The 17,794-nt window shown below is 43.4% G+C and overlaps 1 protein-coding gene across 2 annotated transcripts in view; it reads left to right on the top strand.

Moving 5' to 3' along the window:
• The window catches only part of PTP4A2 (protein tyrosine phosphatase 4A2), a 35,775-nt gene extending 19,889 nt beyond the window's left edge, over nt 1–15,886 (top strand). For both annotated transcript variants that reach the window (XM_084816042.1, XM_084816043.1), the window contains 5 exons: nt 980–1,653; nt 5,078–5,170; nt 11,326–11,456; nt 12,533–12,607; nt 15,607–15,886. In XM_084816042.1, the coding sequence (XP_084672168.1) occupies nt 1,558–1,653; nt 5,078–5,170; nt 11,326–11,456; nt 12,533–12,607; nt 15,607–15,715 (504 nt within the window). In that variant the 5' untranslated portion in view covers nt 980–1,557 and the 3' untranslated portion in view covers nt 15,716–15,886. The remainder of the gene's footprint in view (nt 1–979; nt 1,654–5,077; nt 5,171–11,325; nt 11,457–12,532; nt 12,608–15,606) is intronic.
• The last annotated feature ends 1,908 nt before the right edge of the window (nt 15,887–17,794 follow it).

Raw genomic sequence — 17,794 nt, 5'->3', positions numbered from 1 at the left:
GAGAGCTTTGTAGTCTGTTCTCACATTAGGCTGCTTTCAGGCTGTTGCAGACATTTCTGTATTTGGAAGTCCTTAATTGTAAGGGCTAAAAACATTTTCACATGCATTCTGTAAATAAATTCGCATTTTTACATGCAAATGGTGTAATTTCGCACAGATTCTGGGTGGCCCTTTCCGGGACACTGTCCAGCCTCTTGCCTATGGATAAAGCTCCTTTGCATTAACCACTCAAGATTGTGTAGACAATATTGTTTCAATGTTTAATTGGAATATGTAGCCAGGCTACTGAAGTGCAATTCCTTCCTTAGTTCATTGTCTTAGTTGGCGGACGTCATAACCTTGGTAAAGATCAACACAGAAGTGATGCAGGTTAGAATTTCCTGGTATTTGTTTTATGCTATGCGTCATGGAACACTCTGCCTTGTGAAAATGTGAGTTGGACTGTTCGTGGCTTTCAGCTTCCTTCTGGCATGACTTGTGTGTATGCGGTTGAGGCAAACAGAGCACTTGATGAAACTCTCACCTTGCTTGACTTGAAACTGAAACTTCTATAATCAGGTTATGAAAGGTAACAGATTTTTATGGGGTAGTGTTTGTTTCTGGATACGAATGAGTTAAGGGACACATTTGCAACCCTAAGGCCTAGGTCACATGATAGGCTTTGATGGAAGCAGGAATTGCTCCTGAATGTGCGTGCAGGGGGGATAGCGTGTGTGATCTGGAAACCCAAAGATCTCAACCACAGACAAGGCCATAAGCATCAAATGATAACATGAGAGCAGGCCTTGTTTAATCAAAATGAGAGAATTCATAGCACAGGAATGTTCTGCAGGCAGTAATCACTGTATATCCCAAACAGTTCCAGAAGCAGGTTTGCTTTTTGAAATCTTAATGCTGGAGCTGTTTTGACTCTTCCTTGTGTACTTTTTTGAGAGGTCTGTTCATAGCTCTAAGTGTAGATATTTTTTTCTCCTGTTAGGTTTTCCGTTCGAATCCACGCCACACATTTATGGCGATTCTGCGTGTCAGGGCAGATTTCTGCCGGGCCCAGCACCACACCCTGGCTGAGAAGTGAGCTGGGGGCCAGGGTCTTACGTGCCATAACTAAACTTTGCCTTGAAGACTCCAGACACCGAGACATACGCCTCAAATATATGGGGTTATCTTCTGCACATTGGAAACCTCTTCCTCTTAGTGACACTAGAGAAGCAAAGCCTGGCTGAACCCAAGTGGATAGAAGACTTGCCCTTACGTTTTCTTTGTGCCACACCAGTGCCTAAATGTAGTAAAGGCTGCCTATTTTTTTGCATGTAGTAGGAGACTGCAGAATCTGAAGGAGCACCATCTGCAGTGATTGAGGCTGAATTCCAGCAGATGCTGAAGCAAACCTGCTTTTCTTGAAGTGAAGAATCATCTTGAAGAACAAACCAAGTAAACAAGGAAGGCTCTGATCAGTTCCCGGACACTTCAGTGGTCTTTTTTTTTTAATGTTTTCTGCTGTGAAACGTTGCAAGGTTTGAATTTTCCCCCCAATACACTCCCCTACCCTCCGCCATTATGAACCGTCCTGCTCCAGTGGAGATTACTTATGAGAGTATGCGCTTCCTGATCACCCACAATCCAACCAATGCAACCCTCACCAAATTCACAGAGGTAAGAAGGTTATCCATATCATGGCATAAAGTGTTTGAACAAGCACTCAGAAAACAGTGCCTGGAAAACACACAGATTGATGTAGGCCCCAGTCTGCTGAGAGCAGTACTTTTAAAACTGTGTTCTGGAAAGCCCAAGGGGCCCTTCAGAACCTTATCAGGGATTCTTCAGTGAAAAGATCAGTAATGGCAGACAGCTGTCACCCACAGTGATTGAGACTGAAGTGTAACTCCAGCAGATGATAAGCTAGAAAACAGATATTCCACCACTGCCAATTTTCTCTGGCAATGTGCAGACATGGGAAATTACTGGGTGAATTCTAAAGTATGCTCTCAGTTCATGTGCTCTTCATTGAAAGAGAGCTCTAAAACATTGGCCCAGAATCCTCTGCAATCTCAGGGATTCTGTAGCACTGAAATGTGGTGACTCAAATTTTTGCATTGTCTTAGGTTTTTTCTAGCATCTGCATGTATTTCTTAGGCCAAGGGTGGAAGCCCATAGTCCTTGTGCTAATTTCAAAAGCTCTCTACAAGTGATCAGTTCAGTCTTCTAGCAAAACCAAGGGAATGTGACCTGGGGTGGGGTGGGGTCCCCCCACCCCTGTCCTAGGTCCATCTGCTATCCTTTCTCCTCCTCATTCCCCACCCTCAGGGGTTTCAGGGGTTTCCCACAGGAAAAGGCACTCTTGAATGCAGGCCATCTTGCTTGGAGTTCACAATAATGGTAGGTTGAAACAAATCAGCACATTGAGATACAGGAAGTGAGTGGGGGAGAAACTATGCCAGAATGCAGAGAAAGTGTTCACACTAAGGAACTTACCACAGGGATAGATCTGCAAGTGATGTGCCAGATCTGTATGTGTGTTGCCTGAGCAAACAACCCTTGGGGAAGAGTTCTTTATTCCCTCTTTGCTTTCACTTGGGTGACCAGATACAGCAAATGTATGGTTTTTCCACCAGCCTAAAGGCTTTTGTGAATGTTCCTACAATGTGAGTCTCCTGAGCGCTTTCTGCTTCTTGAGGGAGATGGCCATATACTCCACCTGTTCCAATTTCTTAAAGCCTGAGGATTTCTGGAATGCTGGTCCAAGGGAGAGAATTTCTGAAGTCGCATTGTACTTACACTTTTCAAAAACTGGAGATCAAGTACAGTTTTCAGGGTGAGAATTTAAATGACACTGTCAGACTCCAAAAGATCCAGGTTAGTTACTTAACTGTTCCATGATAAATTTTTTCAATATTTTTCAACTTTGAAATTAATGGAGCTGTCTCATCCTTGTGTTGATTTGCTGCCAAAGGCCATTATTGATCCACATGACCTAAACTGCAGCAGACAGCTTATGTGATATAGGAGTATGGATGACAATATAATGAAGGTCATTTTTACCTGACCTCTGTGTGTCAAATGTTCCTGCACTTGCAAAAGACCTAATAAGTTCTCCCTTTCCTTTCATACTTTCTACGATGGCCTCTGCATCAGATACTGCTGCTTATCAGATGTAAGGCTTCATTGTTCATTGAGGGATTGCCTTGCTGGCAGCCAGTTCAAATACTAATACTTAATTTGGAGTGGCCCCTCATTCTAGACTTTGTCAGGATCATGTCATAACTATATAGATTATAGAACTCAATGTATATTGTGGGCAGAATGTGTATTTAAAAAGTAAACTGAGATTGTGAAGTTCAGCTCATGAGGATGCAGGTCCAATGGGAGGAAAAATATTGCTTATTTTCCACATTTTTCAGCTAAACTGGAGTAGTGTTTGCTTACTCTAACAGTAATTTCTACTTATAGTGCATTACCAGGAAGCCAGAAAACAAAGCTGTCCTTCAGAGCAGAAATGTCTGAGGGCTGTGTAAACCAGGCAACCACATGCTTCCATTTAAAGGAGGCTGGGGACCAGACAGTGCTAACTTTGCTATTTCACGCTTCTTATGTGTACCTTCTTCATGCCTGGGAAGCGTAACAGTTAACACTTAACAGTAGTTGCTCCTCCCCACTCACCCCCCGCAGTTTCAAATTCATTCTTAAATGTTATTTACTGTATGGTACTGATAGATTCCATCAGTCCATTTCCTTCCCCATGAATATAGCTTAGGATGCAAAAAAAAATTACATTGAAAAACAAGACTGCTGCAGTGATAACATCTGTTAAGCCTAATTGAATGCAAGCAAGACAGTTATTTTTGCTGGGGCTTACTTTAACAATTTTTGCAGACCATTAGAGCCTGCACACCCAGGAGGAAAAGCTAGTGGAGCCTGTCCTCTCCCTTCTTGTTTTGATTACCTTGCCTTCACTTTAAGGACAAGAGTGCTACTAAACATACTGTACCCTTGTCTTAGATGATTTTATATTGTTCTACCTGTCTTGAGTTTCTGCATTCTAGTCTTGGATACTGTGTGGGCAGCGTGGCTCTCATTGGAACTTGTGGTAATTTGAGTTTTCACCTCTTACCTGGGACCTGCATGATAGTTCTTAACCATGGACCAAAAGGAAGCATTTGTGACTCGTCAGTTTGCCATGTTACTAGTTCATCATCCTTTATCCCATCCTTGTGTTTTGTCAAGTACTGCCTTTCCTCCAAATTTGGTAATCCTTTTGTGCGGTGCAGCCCCTAATACACAACTGCCTAATGCAAGTTAAATAGCGGTATAGGAGGCCATGGAGAATTTGTGCTAACAGATTAGAATTAGATACAAATCAAAGGGTTTTCAAATTCTGTGTTGACCTGGGTCATCTCTTACACCTAGGTGGAACAATTTCAGAATAGAACATTGTAGAACATGTTCAGCATGTCCACCAGCCAGGTTAATGAAAATGACATGGCAATGAGTAGCTGCCCCATGCCTCGTATGTGCTTGTGCTCCATCCCTATTGGTGGCTTGTACTAGAACAGATCCTGGTGGTTGTGCCCAAAATCTGTATTTTACAAACAAATGGGGTGGGTGTGAATTTATCTTTTAACTACTCTGCTTCTTTTCTTCTTGCTTTGCTTTTACCTCTTGACAGAATGGTTCAGTACTGGAAGGCTGCTTTTTCAGAGCTGGCGGTCAGCATTTGAGTACTCTAACCCAAATATCAAGCTTGTCCCCTCCACACCTATCAATGAGTAGAGCTCATCTGCACTCATCGCTCCATTGTGCGCCCTTCCATTGGCAGATCCTCCTCTTCGGTATAAAGCGCTTTACCCCTCTTTACGCTCTGCTGTGCCTGGCCAGTTGAAGTACAGGTGCCAGTGCAGTTCGAGGAAGGAGAACTCTCATTTGTTACTATTGCAACAAACATGCAAATTCTTGGAAGGCTGCCCTAGGTTGCCACCTACCACCAGTTATTGATAAAGCCCTGTATTGCCTCTGGAAGCAAAGGGTTTTTTTCTCTTGCTCTGGGAAGTCAATTTGACATATTTATTGTTTGTTCTCAAAGGAGCTGAAGAAATATGGAGTGACAACCTTGGTGCGAGTCTGTGATGCTACCTATGATAAAGCACCAGTTGAAAAAGAAGGAATCCAAGTTCTAGTGAGTATTTTTCAAGTTCTGAGTGGGAAATTCAATTAAGCACAGAACGGGGGTGCTTTTTTGAACTACCTGGTTGTCTTGCCATATCGTTAAGAAGCACCTTGGAAGCTGACTTGCAGCTGTGGAGCAGTGCAGTACTTGTGCAGCACCGGCTTCGATTCTGGGTCACTGAGCAGTTTGTAATCCTCTGTGTTCAGCCATACAGCTGGTGGTGTATTTCTCTAGATATGGAATTGTTTGAGTGTTGAATCAACTAGGTGAGCCTTGCTGGTTATTTGTTCAGGGACACCCATCCACTCTGTGATCATGGAGGTGGGAGGGGTAAGTGCAGGTTCTCACTCAGATGGTTGCCGAGGGTCAATTACTGCTTGCCCCAGGTGATTGGTAAATTGTGGAGATGCACTATATGTTGTGGCTAGAACAGAAACCAAGTTAATTCCAATAAGACCTGTGTAGGAAGGCCTTCCTGTGCACTGTGTCCCATGTTCGTTCATGTGTATGTCTTGGTGTCACTTGAATTTTCTGCTTCGGGTATCAAAATGTTGTGGGTCTACTCTGATCAGTGATTATATGAGATCTCATTTCTCTCCAGTTTCTTTTTTTCTTACAGCCTCTGCACTGGTTTTCTTTTCTTTTTTTTTAAATCGCATACATACATAAACAGAACTTCACAATAAATAAATGAACTACAAAAACAAAAAATACACAGAATGAGTATCCAACAATAATACCCAAATGTGAGTTAAGAGGTTGATTTTTATCAGTGGTGCATATCCCCCAGGCTTCATGAAGCCCTTGGCTGTTCCTAGTGCAGCCTGCAGGGCCGTGGGGACCCTTCCCCAGCAATTGGAGAGAAGCCCTAGCAAGGAAACCCTTCTTTGATCTCTGGGTTTCCCTTGCCAGGGAAAGCTGGTCCTCTAGTTTAATGAAAAATATCTGTCTTCTGTATCACTTCCTTGATCTGATATTTCAAACAGGATTGATGAATATTTATATATGGTGAAACTCCCTTTGCACAAGACAAAAATACCTTCCCAGCTATCAGTCCTTTAAAATAATGCTCATGTTGTTTCTTACTATGGGTTTCCTGTAGGTATATAATCTCACCCTTTAAAAGTTGTGCAACTCTTCTTCTCTTAACTCTGTTTAGACCCTCATCATTAATACTTAAAAAACTAACTTTATTATAAACCAATTATTATAAAATTAAAAAGGGAGGGGGGAAAGAAAACGAAAGAGAAGAAATAAGAAAATAATCAAACCAGTCAAACAAAAATCCTCTTTAACTGGATATATTGGCCTATAGCTCATACAGGCAATAATTCTCTCCTTTGTTGTACTAAATTCTGTTTTACATTTTTGTTCATCTTCATTGTTTCAACCATTAGCTTGAGAGGAGGTTTTTTCTCCCTCTACCATCTGTGCTTGATTACATTGTTCCATGTCTCTGCTTGTACTTCATCTGAATCCAAATTTCCTATAAATAACAAAGTTTCATCCTGATAGTTGAACGTTCAGCAAAATGTTTGTCCATTTACCATCTATCTACTTTCAAGCAGCTTTTAAGACTAACTGTGGATAACTTTGTTGTTCAGTCGTTAAGTCGTGTCCGACTCTTCGTGACCCCATGGACCATAATACGCCAGGCCTTCCTGTCCTCCACTCTCTCTCGGAGTGTGCTCAAGTTCATATTCATTGCATCGGTGATGCTATCTAGCCATCTCATCCTCCGGAGTAAAATTAAAATATCACTATCTAATTTTTGTTTATGAAAATTTAGCTGAATTAATTTGATAAGTAGAATCAAGCAATACATTATCAGATTCTCTCCCTACCAATAATGCAAAAAGATCCTCCAAAAAGGCAATCAAATGATCACTTTCAGCCTTTTCACATTTAAAATTCCCCTTTCTGCTTTTATTATCTCAGTACATTAACAGCAGCCTTAGAATAATGCACAGTTCCCAGTGGCCTTGATCCCACAAAGGATTAAAGTGTTCTGTTTTGACACATCAACACGATTAGCGTCTGGCAGCCTTACACCTGATCACTGGCAATGTTCCGTGCACCAAGTATGTTTGTTAAATGCGCAGTTAACAAATGCACTTGGTGCAACTGCCTTGGCTGGCGGTGAAACTTAAGGAGATGCCTCATCTGTTCCTGCTGCAGTCTCTGCCCTCTAGCTCCAGCAGGTGATTGGGTGTTCCAAAACTGTAGCTTAGTATGATGAAGGGGTTGGGGGAGGTGGCAGACAGAGCCAGTGATCTACATTTGCTGTCTTCCATCTCCGCTCCTCCCTCTCCACTTTCTTCTTGAGAGATGAGGAAGTTCACTTTGGATAATCCTAGGAAGGCATGGATTGGGCTCCTTTGGCGTTATTTACATCAGCCTTCTGCAGCCTTGTGCCCTCCAGATGGCTGGTTGGGGTATGCTGGCAGTTGTAGTCGAACACATCTGGTGGGCACTAGGTTAGGGAAAGCTGATTTACATGAACAACCAGTTTAAGAGTATGTGGAAGAGGGAACTGATAACTTCTCACTAACTTACCTCTTGGTAAGATCATTACTGGAATTAAAGCTTTTTAAGGCTTTTAAGTTGAAGCAACTGCTCATTTGAACATGTCCTCAGAGCATGTTGATGCTTAGTTATCATGTTTGCTTAGCACTGCAGTAAAGGGACCATTGGTGGGTTTTAGGTCTGCTGTGGCAAGCCTCTTGCCCATGAGGGTAGCATCATTGGCAGCTGTTAACAACACAGTTCCACTTCTCTCCCCATGCACATTTTTAGTCAGATGATGGGCAGACTATTTGAGCAATGAACTGACATGTGACTAATTCATAGGTTAGATGTGTTCAGTGTGTTGCCCAGCATCTGATCACTGCCACAGTATGATGGGGTGGTGGTCTGGGCAATCTGAGTTTATGTGGTACTCTGACTACTCTCACCTTGAGGTTAATAATGACACCTTGTGACTGCAGATTAGTCCTTGTTTTTCCTCTGCTTTCTCTCTGGGTTTTCTCATGTCAGTGACTGCTCAGTGAATCCAAAGCAGCAACTCCTGCAATATATGCTTGCTCTTCCTAGTATGACAGGAGGCTTGCTGCTCATGGTAGTTCAGTCTGTAAACTAGCTTCCACAGGATAAGGAGTTTTCTCAACTATCCTCTGGCTCTGCACCTGTTAGAAGAAAAGGACAAAATTAAACAAAAGAGAAGTAAGACTGATCCCCCCCCCCCCGGTTCTTTTCTCCCAGTCTGTTGCACTGTTTTGAGAGAGCTTGATTTAACATATCACTTCCACATTCTCTCCTCTCGTCTTCTCCCCCCCCCACTCCCCCTTTGCTGTTTTTTCTTCTGAAAGAGACTCCAGGTATTTTGTCACATTCAGAAATGAAATTGAATGACTATCTGGCTGATAAATTTACATTGCCACTATCTAAAGCTCACTATTTGTTGCAAAGTCCTGATGATATGAGCAGGGCAGAGGCTACCTTCTACCTATAACCTAGTTTTGCCCTTTTGTAGTTGAATTTTAAGGTGAGAACAAATCTGTTGAGTCCTAGAAAAGCACAACAGTAGACTGGGGAGACCCAATTCAAATCCCCCTCAGTCATAAATCTCACTGGATTTGCATTATCCCTCGGCCTAATCTACCTTACAGGGTGGTTGTGAGGATAAAATGGTGAGGAGAACCATGTACACACATGTCCTTCAGCAGGATACAAATGTAATTAAAAACATTTCAAAATAATAGCTTGTCCTTTTCTTGTAGGAATGTTTGGGATGATGGGGGTGGACATGCATACATGACAGTCACTCATCCTTCTTTGGCAGATGGTAAAAAAGGGCACCAGAATTAGACATAGCCTACTTGAGCTGGTAGTATTGGTAAATAAGCATATGCAATAAAGAGATTAAGGGTGCAGTCCTTTGGAGATAGTTGTCAGGCTCTGAACACAGAGGCTAAAGGCTATCTAATGCAGGGCGGCTGGAGCACGGAGGTGATCCTTGCCTCCATGTTCTAGCTGCCCTGGATTTTTAGCCAGACAGGCAACAGGAGCTGGGGCGGGGGGAGGCCGCATAACGCAACTTCCATGCTCTCCTCTCCTTCCCACCCCCAGGACCTCCCCCTTTTCCCCACACTCCATTTCCAAGCACAGAGACATAGCTGGTGTAGAGGGAACTGTGCCAGCTACAAGGGGGCAGAGAGTGTGGATTCTGGGCTCCGAGGTTGGAGCCACGGTTCCAACCTTGGAGCCCAGAAACCAAAAAATCATGCGTTGTCTAGGGAACATAGGATTGCTCCCTAAATGAAGGAAAAGGCAAGGGGGCAGGGATAGATGGTATCGGTGTTAATCCATGTCAGCTGCTGAAAGTTTACAGGTTTGTGTGTCTGCTTTCAAAAATGGGTTGTGTCTGCTAAACCATAGCAGACATGGTTTAAGATAATCTGCAGGAGAAATGAGAGTTATTTTCTAAAAATGTTTGGGTTCATTATGGAGTGTGGGGAAGTAGCTGGGTCTGGGAAAAACACATATCTTTCCTCTCATTTGCTGTGGGTTCCAGGTTGGTCCAAAATGTGTGTAAATTGTAGTTGGTGGGTTCTGAGTGACTGCAAGCTGAGAGCAGAGTACAACCAAATTATTTAATTGAAAGAGCTGGACTTTGATCTGGAAGCCCAGCTCATTGTGTGGCTCAGAGCAAACCTTTCTGGCTCAGCCTTGGTTTCCTCATATGTAAAATAAGAATAGCAACCAGTTTCATGGGTTTGTTGTGAAAGCAAATAAGGAAACAGAAAGCAAATTTAACATGCCATACAAATTATTGCTAGTAGAAATGAGCACAGCTTCTATCCCTTGGGCTCTTTCAAAGTTTGTTAATCTGAAGGGTTTATCTTATGAGATATGACATTTCTTCTGCTTCAGTTGGCTTGTTTTTTTTGTTTTTTTAAAAAAGCACAGCGCTCCATGTTTTGCTGGATCAGGTGAAACTTAACTGAACTTATGTCAGTGGAAACGTCATTGCAGTGGCTCTACTGTTGAACATAGGCTCTTGTACTTCCCCTCATCTGAGGTTTGGAAGTCCCCCCTGGTGCTGGCATCTGGCCTGATAAGCTGCTGCAGTGCCAGCCTTATATGGCTGTTTACCTGTGAAAAACCCAAGGCTCTGCAGTCTGAGCACTGGTAGTTTTATTGTGGTGCTTGAGGTCTGTTCCAGGAACTGTGATCAGCAGCTGACAGTTTCATGTTGATAACATGGTGTTCTGTTGTGCAGGAACATTCTCAGCAGACGAGGCATGTGCTTTTCCCTTTCAGCCCTCAATAGATCTTCCTTCAGGCTGCTCAACAGAAGACACGTTATTGTCTTTCTGCCCTGTTTTCCATCATAGCCTTGCCTATGACCTTGGCTTCTTCAGCTCAGCGACCTTTTGCCCACTCCAAAATCTCCTCTCTATGAGTCAAACTAGATGTGATGCTTAATGTGTCACTAGAGAGCATATTGGGGAATTTTAAAAGATGTGATGGACATGGGAGTGGGGGGAGCTTTCATTAGGAACATAGAATAAGGGGAGGTTTTACTGTACCCTTCCCAGCTGTGATCCTGACAATCCCCCCACCCCCTCTATTAGTGCTAGGAACTGTGATCAGAAACTTTTTTCCTAAAAGAGACCTCAGGCAGCACAATACAAGTTTTTTTTTCTATTGCTATCAACAGTGCAGAGATGGGGAGATTTAAGTCTGTCAACATGGGGGAAGGGGAAATCCCCTCCCCCTTTTGCATTAAATGTTGGCCTACCACCTCAGTCCTCTTCCCTGGCTTGAAGCAAATCCTAAGTACATTTAACAACATTTGTTCATGTTTACCTTTCCCCTACCTCTCTGTTGACATTCTAGACAGTACGCTCCTTGGAGCAGGAACCCATGCATTTCTCCTCTCTCTGCACCCCCCCCCCCCAACTGTTGTAATAAGAAATTACCTGTGATTTTCAGGTAGAATTTTTTAGTGGAAGCAGTGACCAAAGTGGGAGAGAAAAGGGAAGCGGGATGGTTAGGCCAGATTCAATTATATCTATAGGTCTGTCTGAAAAGACGTGTGCTGACATGTTACCTCTCTTTGAGCACTGAGCAGAAATAACATTCTCTCCCCTTTTACAAAGGACTGGCCATTTGATGATGGAGCACCCCCCCCAAGTGAGATCGTGGAGGACTGGCTCAACCTGTTGAAAACCAAATTCCGTGAAGAACCTGGCTGCTGTGTCGCTGTACACTGTGTTGCAGGACTGGGCAGGTAAACCTCCTGCTTTCTTAGTTTAGGAGATGATTTCTGGGTTGTGGTCCAGTTTCTTCCAGTTGAAGCTGTGACTTTAGGTCTGTAGCATAACAGTGCCAGCTGTGTATCAATGCACATTTGTCTGCTAGGAAGCTGATGCATCAGTTTCATACACCGCCACCCTTCTTCCCAGAAATTGCTCACCAAGACTCCTGATTTGATTGGGATTGTTTTTATAACTCAAGATCAGTCATGAAAAGTCTTTATTATTCTATCCAGTTTATTCTGTATCAAACACCAATCTCTTCTTATGTTATACAGCATTGCAATGAAGGCCATGTCAGTGTGATAAAGAACAGGCCCTGTGGTAATCCTCAAGGGGACTCAATTAATCCACATGCTGAAAAATCACTTTGCTTAGTTTAGGTACCCCTATAAGCAACCTGTCTGCTTCCAGTAAGGGCAGCTGCAAAGCAGTAAAAGGGTAGATATTCACTTTTCTTTCAATGCATGTTTATTATACATGAAGTGGGAACTCTGATTTGCATTGATGCCATGAACCTTGTGGCTTTGGATGACTCAAAACTCTACTGGCCATTGCCTCTCTCCATCATAAGGAAATGGATTGGTTGTGATTGGGGTGCCAGCAGCTGTTGTCCTGAGCCTCTTCGTGCTGCTCACAGTCAGGGCTGTTAACGTTTAGTTGATAAATCAGTTAATCAAAAAACCTTTGACTTAAAAAGTGCCCCTGATTAATTGGGAAACTTTTTAAAAATCTCTTCAACAGCCTCCAAACCTGGAGGTGCTAGGTACCATTCTAAAAGAGGCATTCCCTTTCCAGTCTCATTTATCTGTGATCTATCTTTCAGCAAAATATGCAAACTACAGTGCTGCTGTTCTGTATCAGGCACCCACCAAGCTCTTGATTTGGTGCTGCATACAGGGATGACAGCATTAGACCAAGCAAGCAAATGTTGTTCTGTAGCTGGAAGACAGAAGCACTCTTGGGCCCATGGCTGCGCTGATTTGGATCTATTTTTGAAGGGTTTGCTGGACCTTGTTTAAATCTGTATTGAATTTTCTTTTTCTCCTAGAGCCCCAGTTCTGGTTGCTCTCGCACTCATTGAATGTGGAATGAAGTATGAGGACGCGGTGCAGTTTATAAGGCAGTAAGTGAAGGGGGTTAGTCCCCCACTGTGTTGCCTCTCCTCCACTCTTTCTCTATGGCATTCTTTGTGTTGAGCAATCCTCTGCTTTCCACAAGGCTGGTTAGAGGCTGCTGTTTCCTCATAGCATTGCTGAATTTGTAATGGGTGCAGCTGTTTAAGGTCCAAGGCCCTTACCTTCCTTTTAGGTGATGAGTAGAAGAAAAGAGCCCAGCTTGTGACAAGCCACTAGGATATGACACCCCCTTAATAAGCAAGCTCTAGGTAGAGAACTTGACTTGGTGGGGTGCTTTTTTTTTTTTTTTTTGCGCTTCAGTGGGAAGCTGACCAATTCCTCTGGAGTCTGAAGTAAATGTAGCCTGTCTTGCCTGGCAGTGTTGCTTTCCCCTGCTGATCTTAGGCACTGCTTTGCTGTTCCTGGCTCAGTTGGTAGGAGGCAGCCTTTCCAAAGGAATTCAGAATGGTTGAGCAAACAGCTGTCTTTTCCTAATGGAGCCAGCATCCTTCTGTTTTTAGCAGAGGAAGTAGACACAACCTGCTTTTCTTTTAATATTTTCTTAGAAGCTACATGCTGTGTAGTCTGGTGGAGAGTCACCTTAGAGCAGAGTCAGACTTATCTGTGCAGTATTTATTTACTACTTACACATTTACCCACCCTTCCTGGAAGGAGCTCAGAGTGGCATATATGGGTTCTCCACCCCCCATTTTATTCTATAACTACACTGTTGGGTTGGCTGGTCTGAGAGGCCATATCAGAAATAATGCTAAACCTTGGGCTCATACACTCCCCCTCTTCCCTTCTGCATGCAAGAGGAGGAGATTTAAAGCTACAGATTATGCTTTTGCATGAACTACAGTTTCCCTTTTTTGTCCAGATAAGGGTAACAGGTTTGTGCAAACCACAGCTAGTTGACAAATCAAAATAACAAACCATGGTTGTGGTTTAACTAACCATGGGAGCTTTAAATATCCTCCCCTTGTGCACAAAGAATGGGGGGAAGGGGACTGCATGGGCCCGGTGGTTGACCTTGGTGTGTTCTTGTCTCAACCATGGTTTGTTATGTCTGAATATGACCAATGTAAGTGACTAGCCCAAAGCTGTAGTGAGTTTCATGAGTGAGGAATGTTTCGAATCTGTGTATCTGCAGTCCAATTCTAGTGCTCTCTCCACTCCGCTGGCTGAATACACTGAGACCTAGACTCTGGTAAGAGATTAACCATGTGCATTTGGGAACAACCTTCCCAGGAAAGGGCCACAACCCCCCATGGGGGGTTCAACCTCTGAACCTATTTTTCAATGAGAAGGCTCAAGCCCTGCACCATGTCAAAGAGCTGTTTAGTATATTTGCCTTTTCACTACACTGGAAAATCAGCAGGTGAGTGACAGTCAAATAGAGCAAAGCTTTAATGAATGGTGAAGCTTGAACCAAATTTCATGTCGCTTAGATTTTCCAATTGCCTGGGAGTATAATGGGAAAGGAAAAAGCCAAGAGCCAGGAGGGGAGGATCAAGATTCTGATGCCTGCTCAGCCATAAAGCTCTCACTGGGTCATATTGGGCTAGTTTATACCTCTTGGCCTAACCTGTGTTACAAAATGGTGGTGAGGATAAAATAGGGGTGCAGGGACCATATTTGCCGCCCTGAATTCTGGGATGAAAATGTAATTTATCATAAGGCAAACCTTAAATCTGTTCTGAAGCAAACCCATCTGTGTCCAGCTCTACCCTATTGTGTTGTTGACCCTTAAAAGGAGCCACCCAAACATTCCAGGCATTTGTTTCATGGAGACAGGAAAGGTGCTGATTTTGAATGGATTGCAGTTTTGGTGCAATCCATTAAATGAGGAAGAAAAGCCTTTACTGTATCTGGGGCTATCAATAGATTAAATACTTTTGCTAATCACATATCCTTTTACTGAATACTTGTTTTATTAAATTTGCATATTATGAAAACCTCAGTGTAGGTGCACCTTTGAGATTTGAAGGAAGAGAACTTACAATTTCACAAGCACTCATTATTAAAGGGAAAGTTGCTTTAATGTTTTTTGGTCCTTATTATAGTAATACACCAGAAGGAAAAATAGCTTCCAAAAATGAGCAGTGGTACTTCCCCCCTTGCCCCTGCATATTAGAGTTAGGCTACTACTATGTGAACTGGGTTTTCAGATACCTAGGCAGTATGGGAGCCACAGGAGAACCACTTTTCGTCATACCTCCGGGTAACATGAGAAGCCTGGGCCATGTGAGGAGCCCATGCTGCAACTTTTCCCCAATGGGGAACACAAATTTGGGGTAGCCTTGGCAGCTAGGCAAAACTTGTGGTTGCCAGCAACCTTCCACCAAGCAGGAAGGAGCAAGGTCTTGCTCATGATATGCTGAGCTTTGGAGGCCCAGTACCATGCAAGGGAAAGTCCCCACCCTCCTCCCTCTCAGCTCCAAGCTTGTCATGGGGGGTGGGAGTTCGACCTTGTAAGTGCTGAGCTGTGGAAAGGCATCCAAGGTCTCAGAACAAGGTCTGGGAAATCTCATCAGAAGAAAAAACACGCTCCTGAGTGGCGAGCATGTTGTGGACCTGTGCCTCCACATACTAGCATTTAACCCAGTTTTCCAAAGGCTAACACTAGCATGGGGAGGAGTTGCACTATGGGCTTTTCCTTTGTGGTTAGGGGAACTTCATGCCACCCCAGCAATGCAGGAAGGAGTGGTGCGAGTGTGGTTCCCATGCCACCAAGGTAAGCTAACTCTGTCCTCGTCAAGTAAAGCTTTAGTTGATCTACCAGTTAAATAAATGCTTGGAACCCTAATTTTAACCCATAGATCCAATTGCCTGTGCATGCGTGCTTCAGACTTGCTTGTCTTGAGTTCTGCTGTCTTTGGTGTAGAGTGGTAGAGCTAGATAGGAGAGTAGGTGTCTGTTGCACATGCCTGGGGTAGCTAGTTTATTGTAGATGTTTCCTCAGTATTTTTGTAGGAGACCTAATGCTTTGGCTGTGTTTCTGCAGGAAGAGGAGGGGAGCATTCAACTCCAAACAGCTGCTCTACCTTGAGAAATACCGACCGAAGATGCGATTACGCTTCAGAGATGCCAATGGCCACTGCATTGTGCAGTAAGCAGGGCACCCTCTGTGAAGTCTTGATGCTATCATGGCTGTCTTTCTGGACTTGTGGAACCTGGAAATGTAATTCTGGAATTGAACAACATCCTTACCATAGTGGAGTCGGTGCTCCTCAGCCTTTGTCCTAATGATGATTGTGATAAAAAAATAAAATTAAAACAAAACATTTCAGTGAAGGATTGTCTTCTCATGTTGCAGTCTGATCGCCTGCCAAGAGACAGGAGTTCCTTGAACCTTCTGTATTTTTAACTTTTTGGAAAAAAAAATTAATAAAATCAATTCTATGTTTCAAGGAAAACCAGAGTATTGGGCTGTGCAAAAATTATAATCTTGGAGTGGGACCAGGCCCCTCAGTTAGGTCCTGGCCGAGAAATTTCTTTTAGTCCTGTAATAGTTATTCTCTTTTGCTAAAAGCTGGCAGACAGAATTGAAGTGAGTGTTTGTAGCGGTGAGTGGGCAACACCCTTAAGTCCCAATTGGGTGCTCTTTGAAATAGTGGTATATATGTATGTCCAGTTCGCAGTAGACAGGATGTTCATGTCAGGGAGAGTGTTCTTGGTAAACATAACATCTTGGGCCCTATTCTTAATTGGGTGGCATCTTCAAGCATCATTCAATTTATGTGTAAGCATTTAGTCATCTGAAACAAGGGTGGAGTTACTTTGTGACTCCCTCCACAATTTTGAGGACCATGATACATTTCAAAGAGTGATGTTTTGGCCCTTGTTGTGCAGATGCCTAAATCATGTGACAGCAGTTATTTGATATGGTCCTCAGTGCTGAAATGTTGCCCACCATTTTCCTACAGATACATTTCTCTAAAGAATTTGGATTGAGTTAACTTCCTGCAATTTGGGCAGAAAAACTCAGTGTAGGAAGAGACTAGGCACACACGTTTGACTAAGGTAATGAAAATAACTCCTGTCATAATGGCTGGATGGAAAGGCTGTGTGCTTCCTCTCTGATCCTTGCCTCTCTGAAAGGAATAAACTTGAATGAAGTCTAGTTCCAATAGGGCTTTGGTGCCCTTTGGTCTTCAGTACCTGTAGGCATTTTTTCCAGAGCCTTATGAAGAGCTCACCTTAACCACTGATTGCCTTGTTTTTGACTTTTCACCAGGTTCTTAAGGGAAACTTGCTGGTTACACACTGCCAATGCCTCATATGCATGTTTCTTAAGGGTGTAATGTATGGGGATATTTGCTGAATTTTGGTTAGGAAGGATAGGAGGGCATTGCTTGTGGGTTAGCTAGCTTTTAGGTGACTTTTCTACAAAACTGCTTCAGCTAAGCTGTATCCACGGTTGCGGTGCCAACAGAAGCTATGTCCTTTTTTCCAACCTAGCTTTGCATTTTAAAAATGTGTTTGGCTACTAAAGATTTTGAATTCACTGTCTAGGGTTAGCTTGCCTTTTAGTTTCTTGTAGAGTGTCAAAGGCTTTGGTAAATCATTCCCAGCAGTTCTTTCAGTAGGTATAGACAAAGCCTTGCAGCACTCCTGAACAGGGTACCTTATTGGGTTCTATAAAATCACCTAACACAGTCCCATTAAACATTCTGAGTTTAGAAAGCAGATTGTAGTCTTTAAAGCTTTCATACAGACTTAAAGCCCGTTGCGATGGTACTGTGCCAGTGAATCGAGTCGAGTGACTTGAGGGCACGATCCTATCAATTGTGCCCTCAATGATCAGAAGCCCCCAAACTTGGAGGCTTCCGATCCTCCAGTGCAGGGCAGGAAGATTGGCAGAGGCAATCCTTGTCTCCTTGTCCTCCTGCCCTGCATTTTTTGCTAGAATGATTTCTTTGCCCATCTAGCAACAGCAGTTTGGAGAGGGAGGGAAGGAGCCTGGAGAGGCCTCAGGATAGCTTGCCTCCTGGCCTCTCCAGACTCCTTACCTCCCTACCCACCCAAACACCCCCTTTTCCCCCTGTCTGAGGTTGCTTTTCCAAACTTGGGAAGGCAGCCAGCACAGTTCTTTCTGTACCAACTATGAGGGGGTGAGATCTCCTGAGTCCCCCTTCCAAAGTTGGAGTGAGGAAATCCTGAGTAACCTATAGCCCCTCAGACATAAGGCC

The sequence above is a fragment of the Heloderma suspectum genome, chromosome 10 (genome assembly GCF_057233095.1).
Source record: "Heloderma suspectum isolate Gila_16-S chromosome 10, 16-S_ref, whole genome shotgun sequence".
NCBI lineage: Eukaryota > Metazoa > Chordata > Lepidosauria > Squamata > Helodermatidae > Heloderma > Heloderma suspectum.
This window is presented reverse-complemented; position numbering and strand designations above follow the sequence as displayed.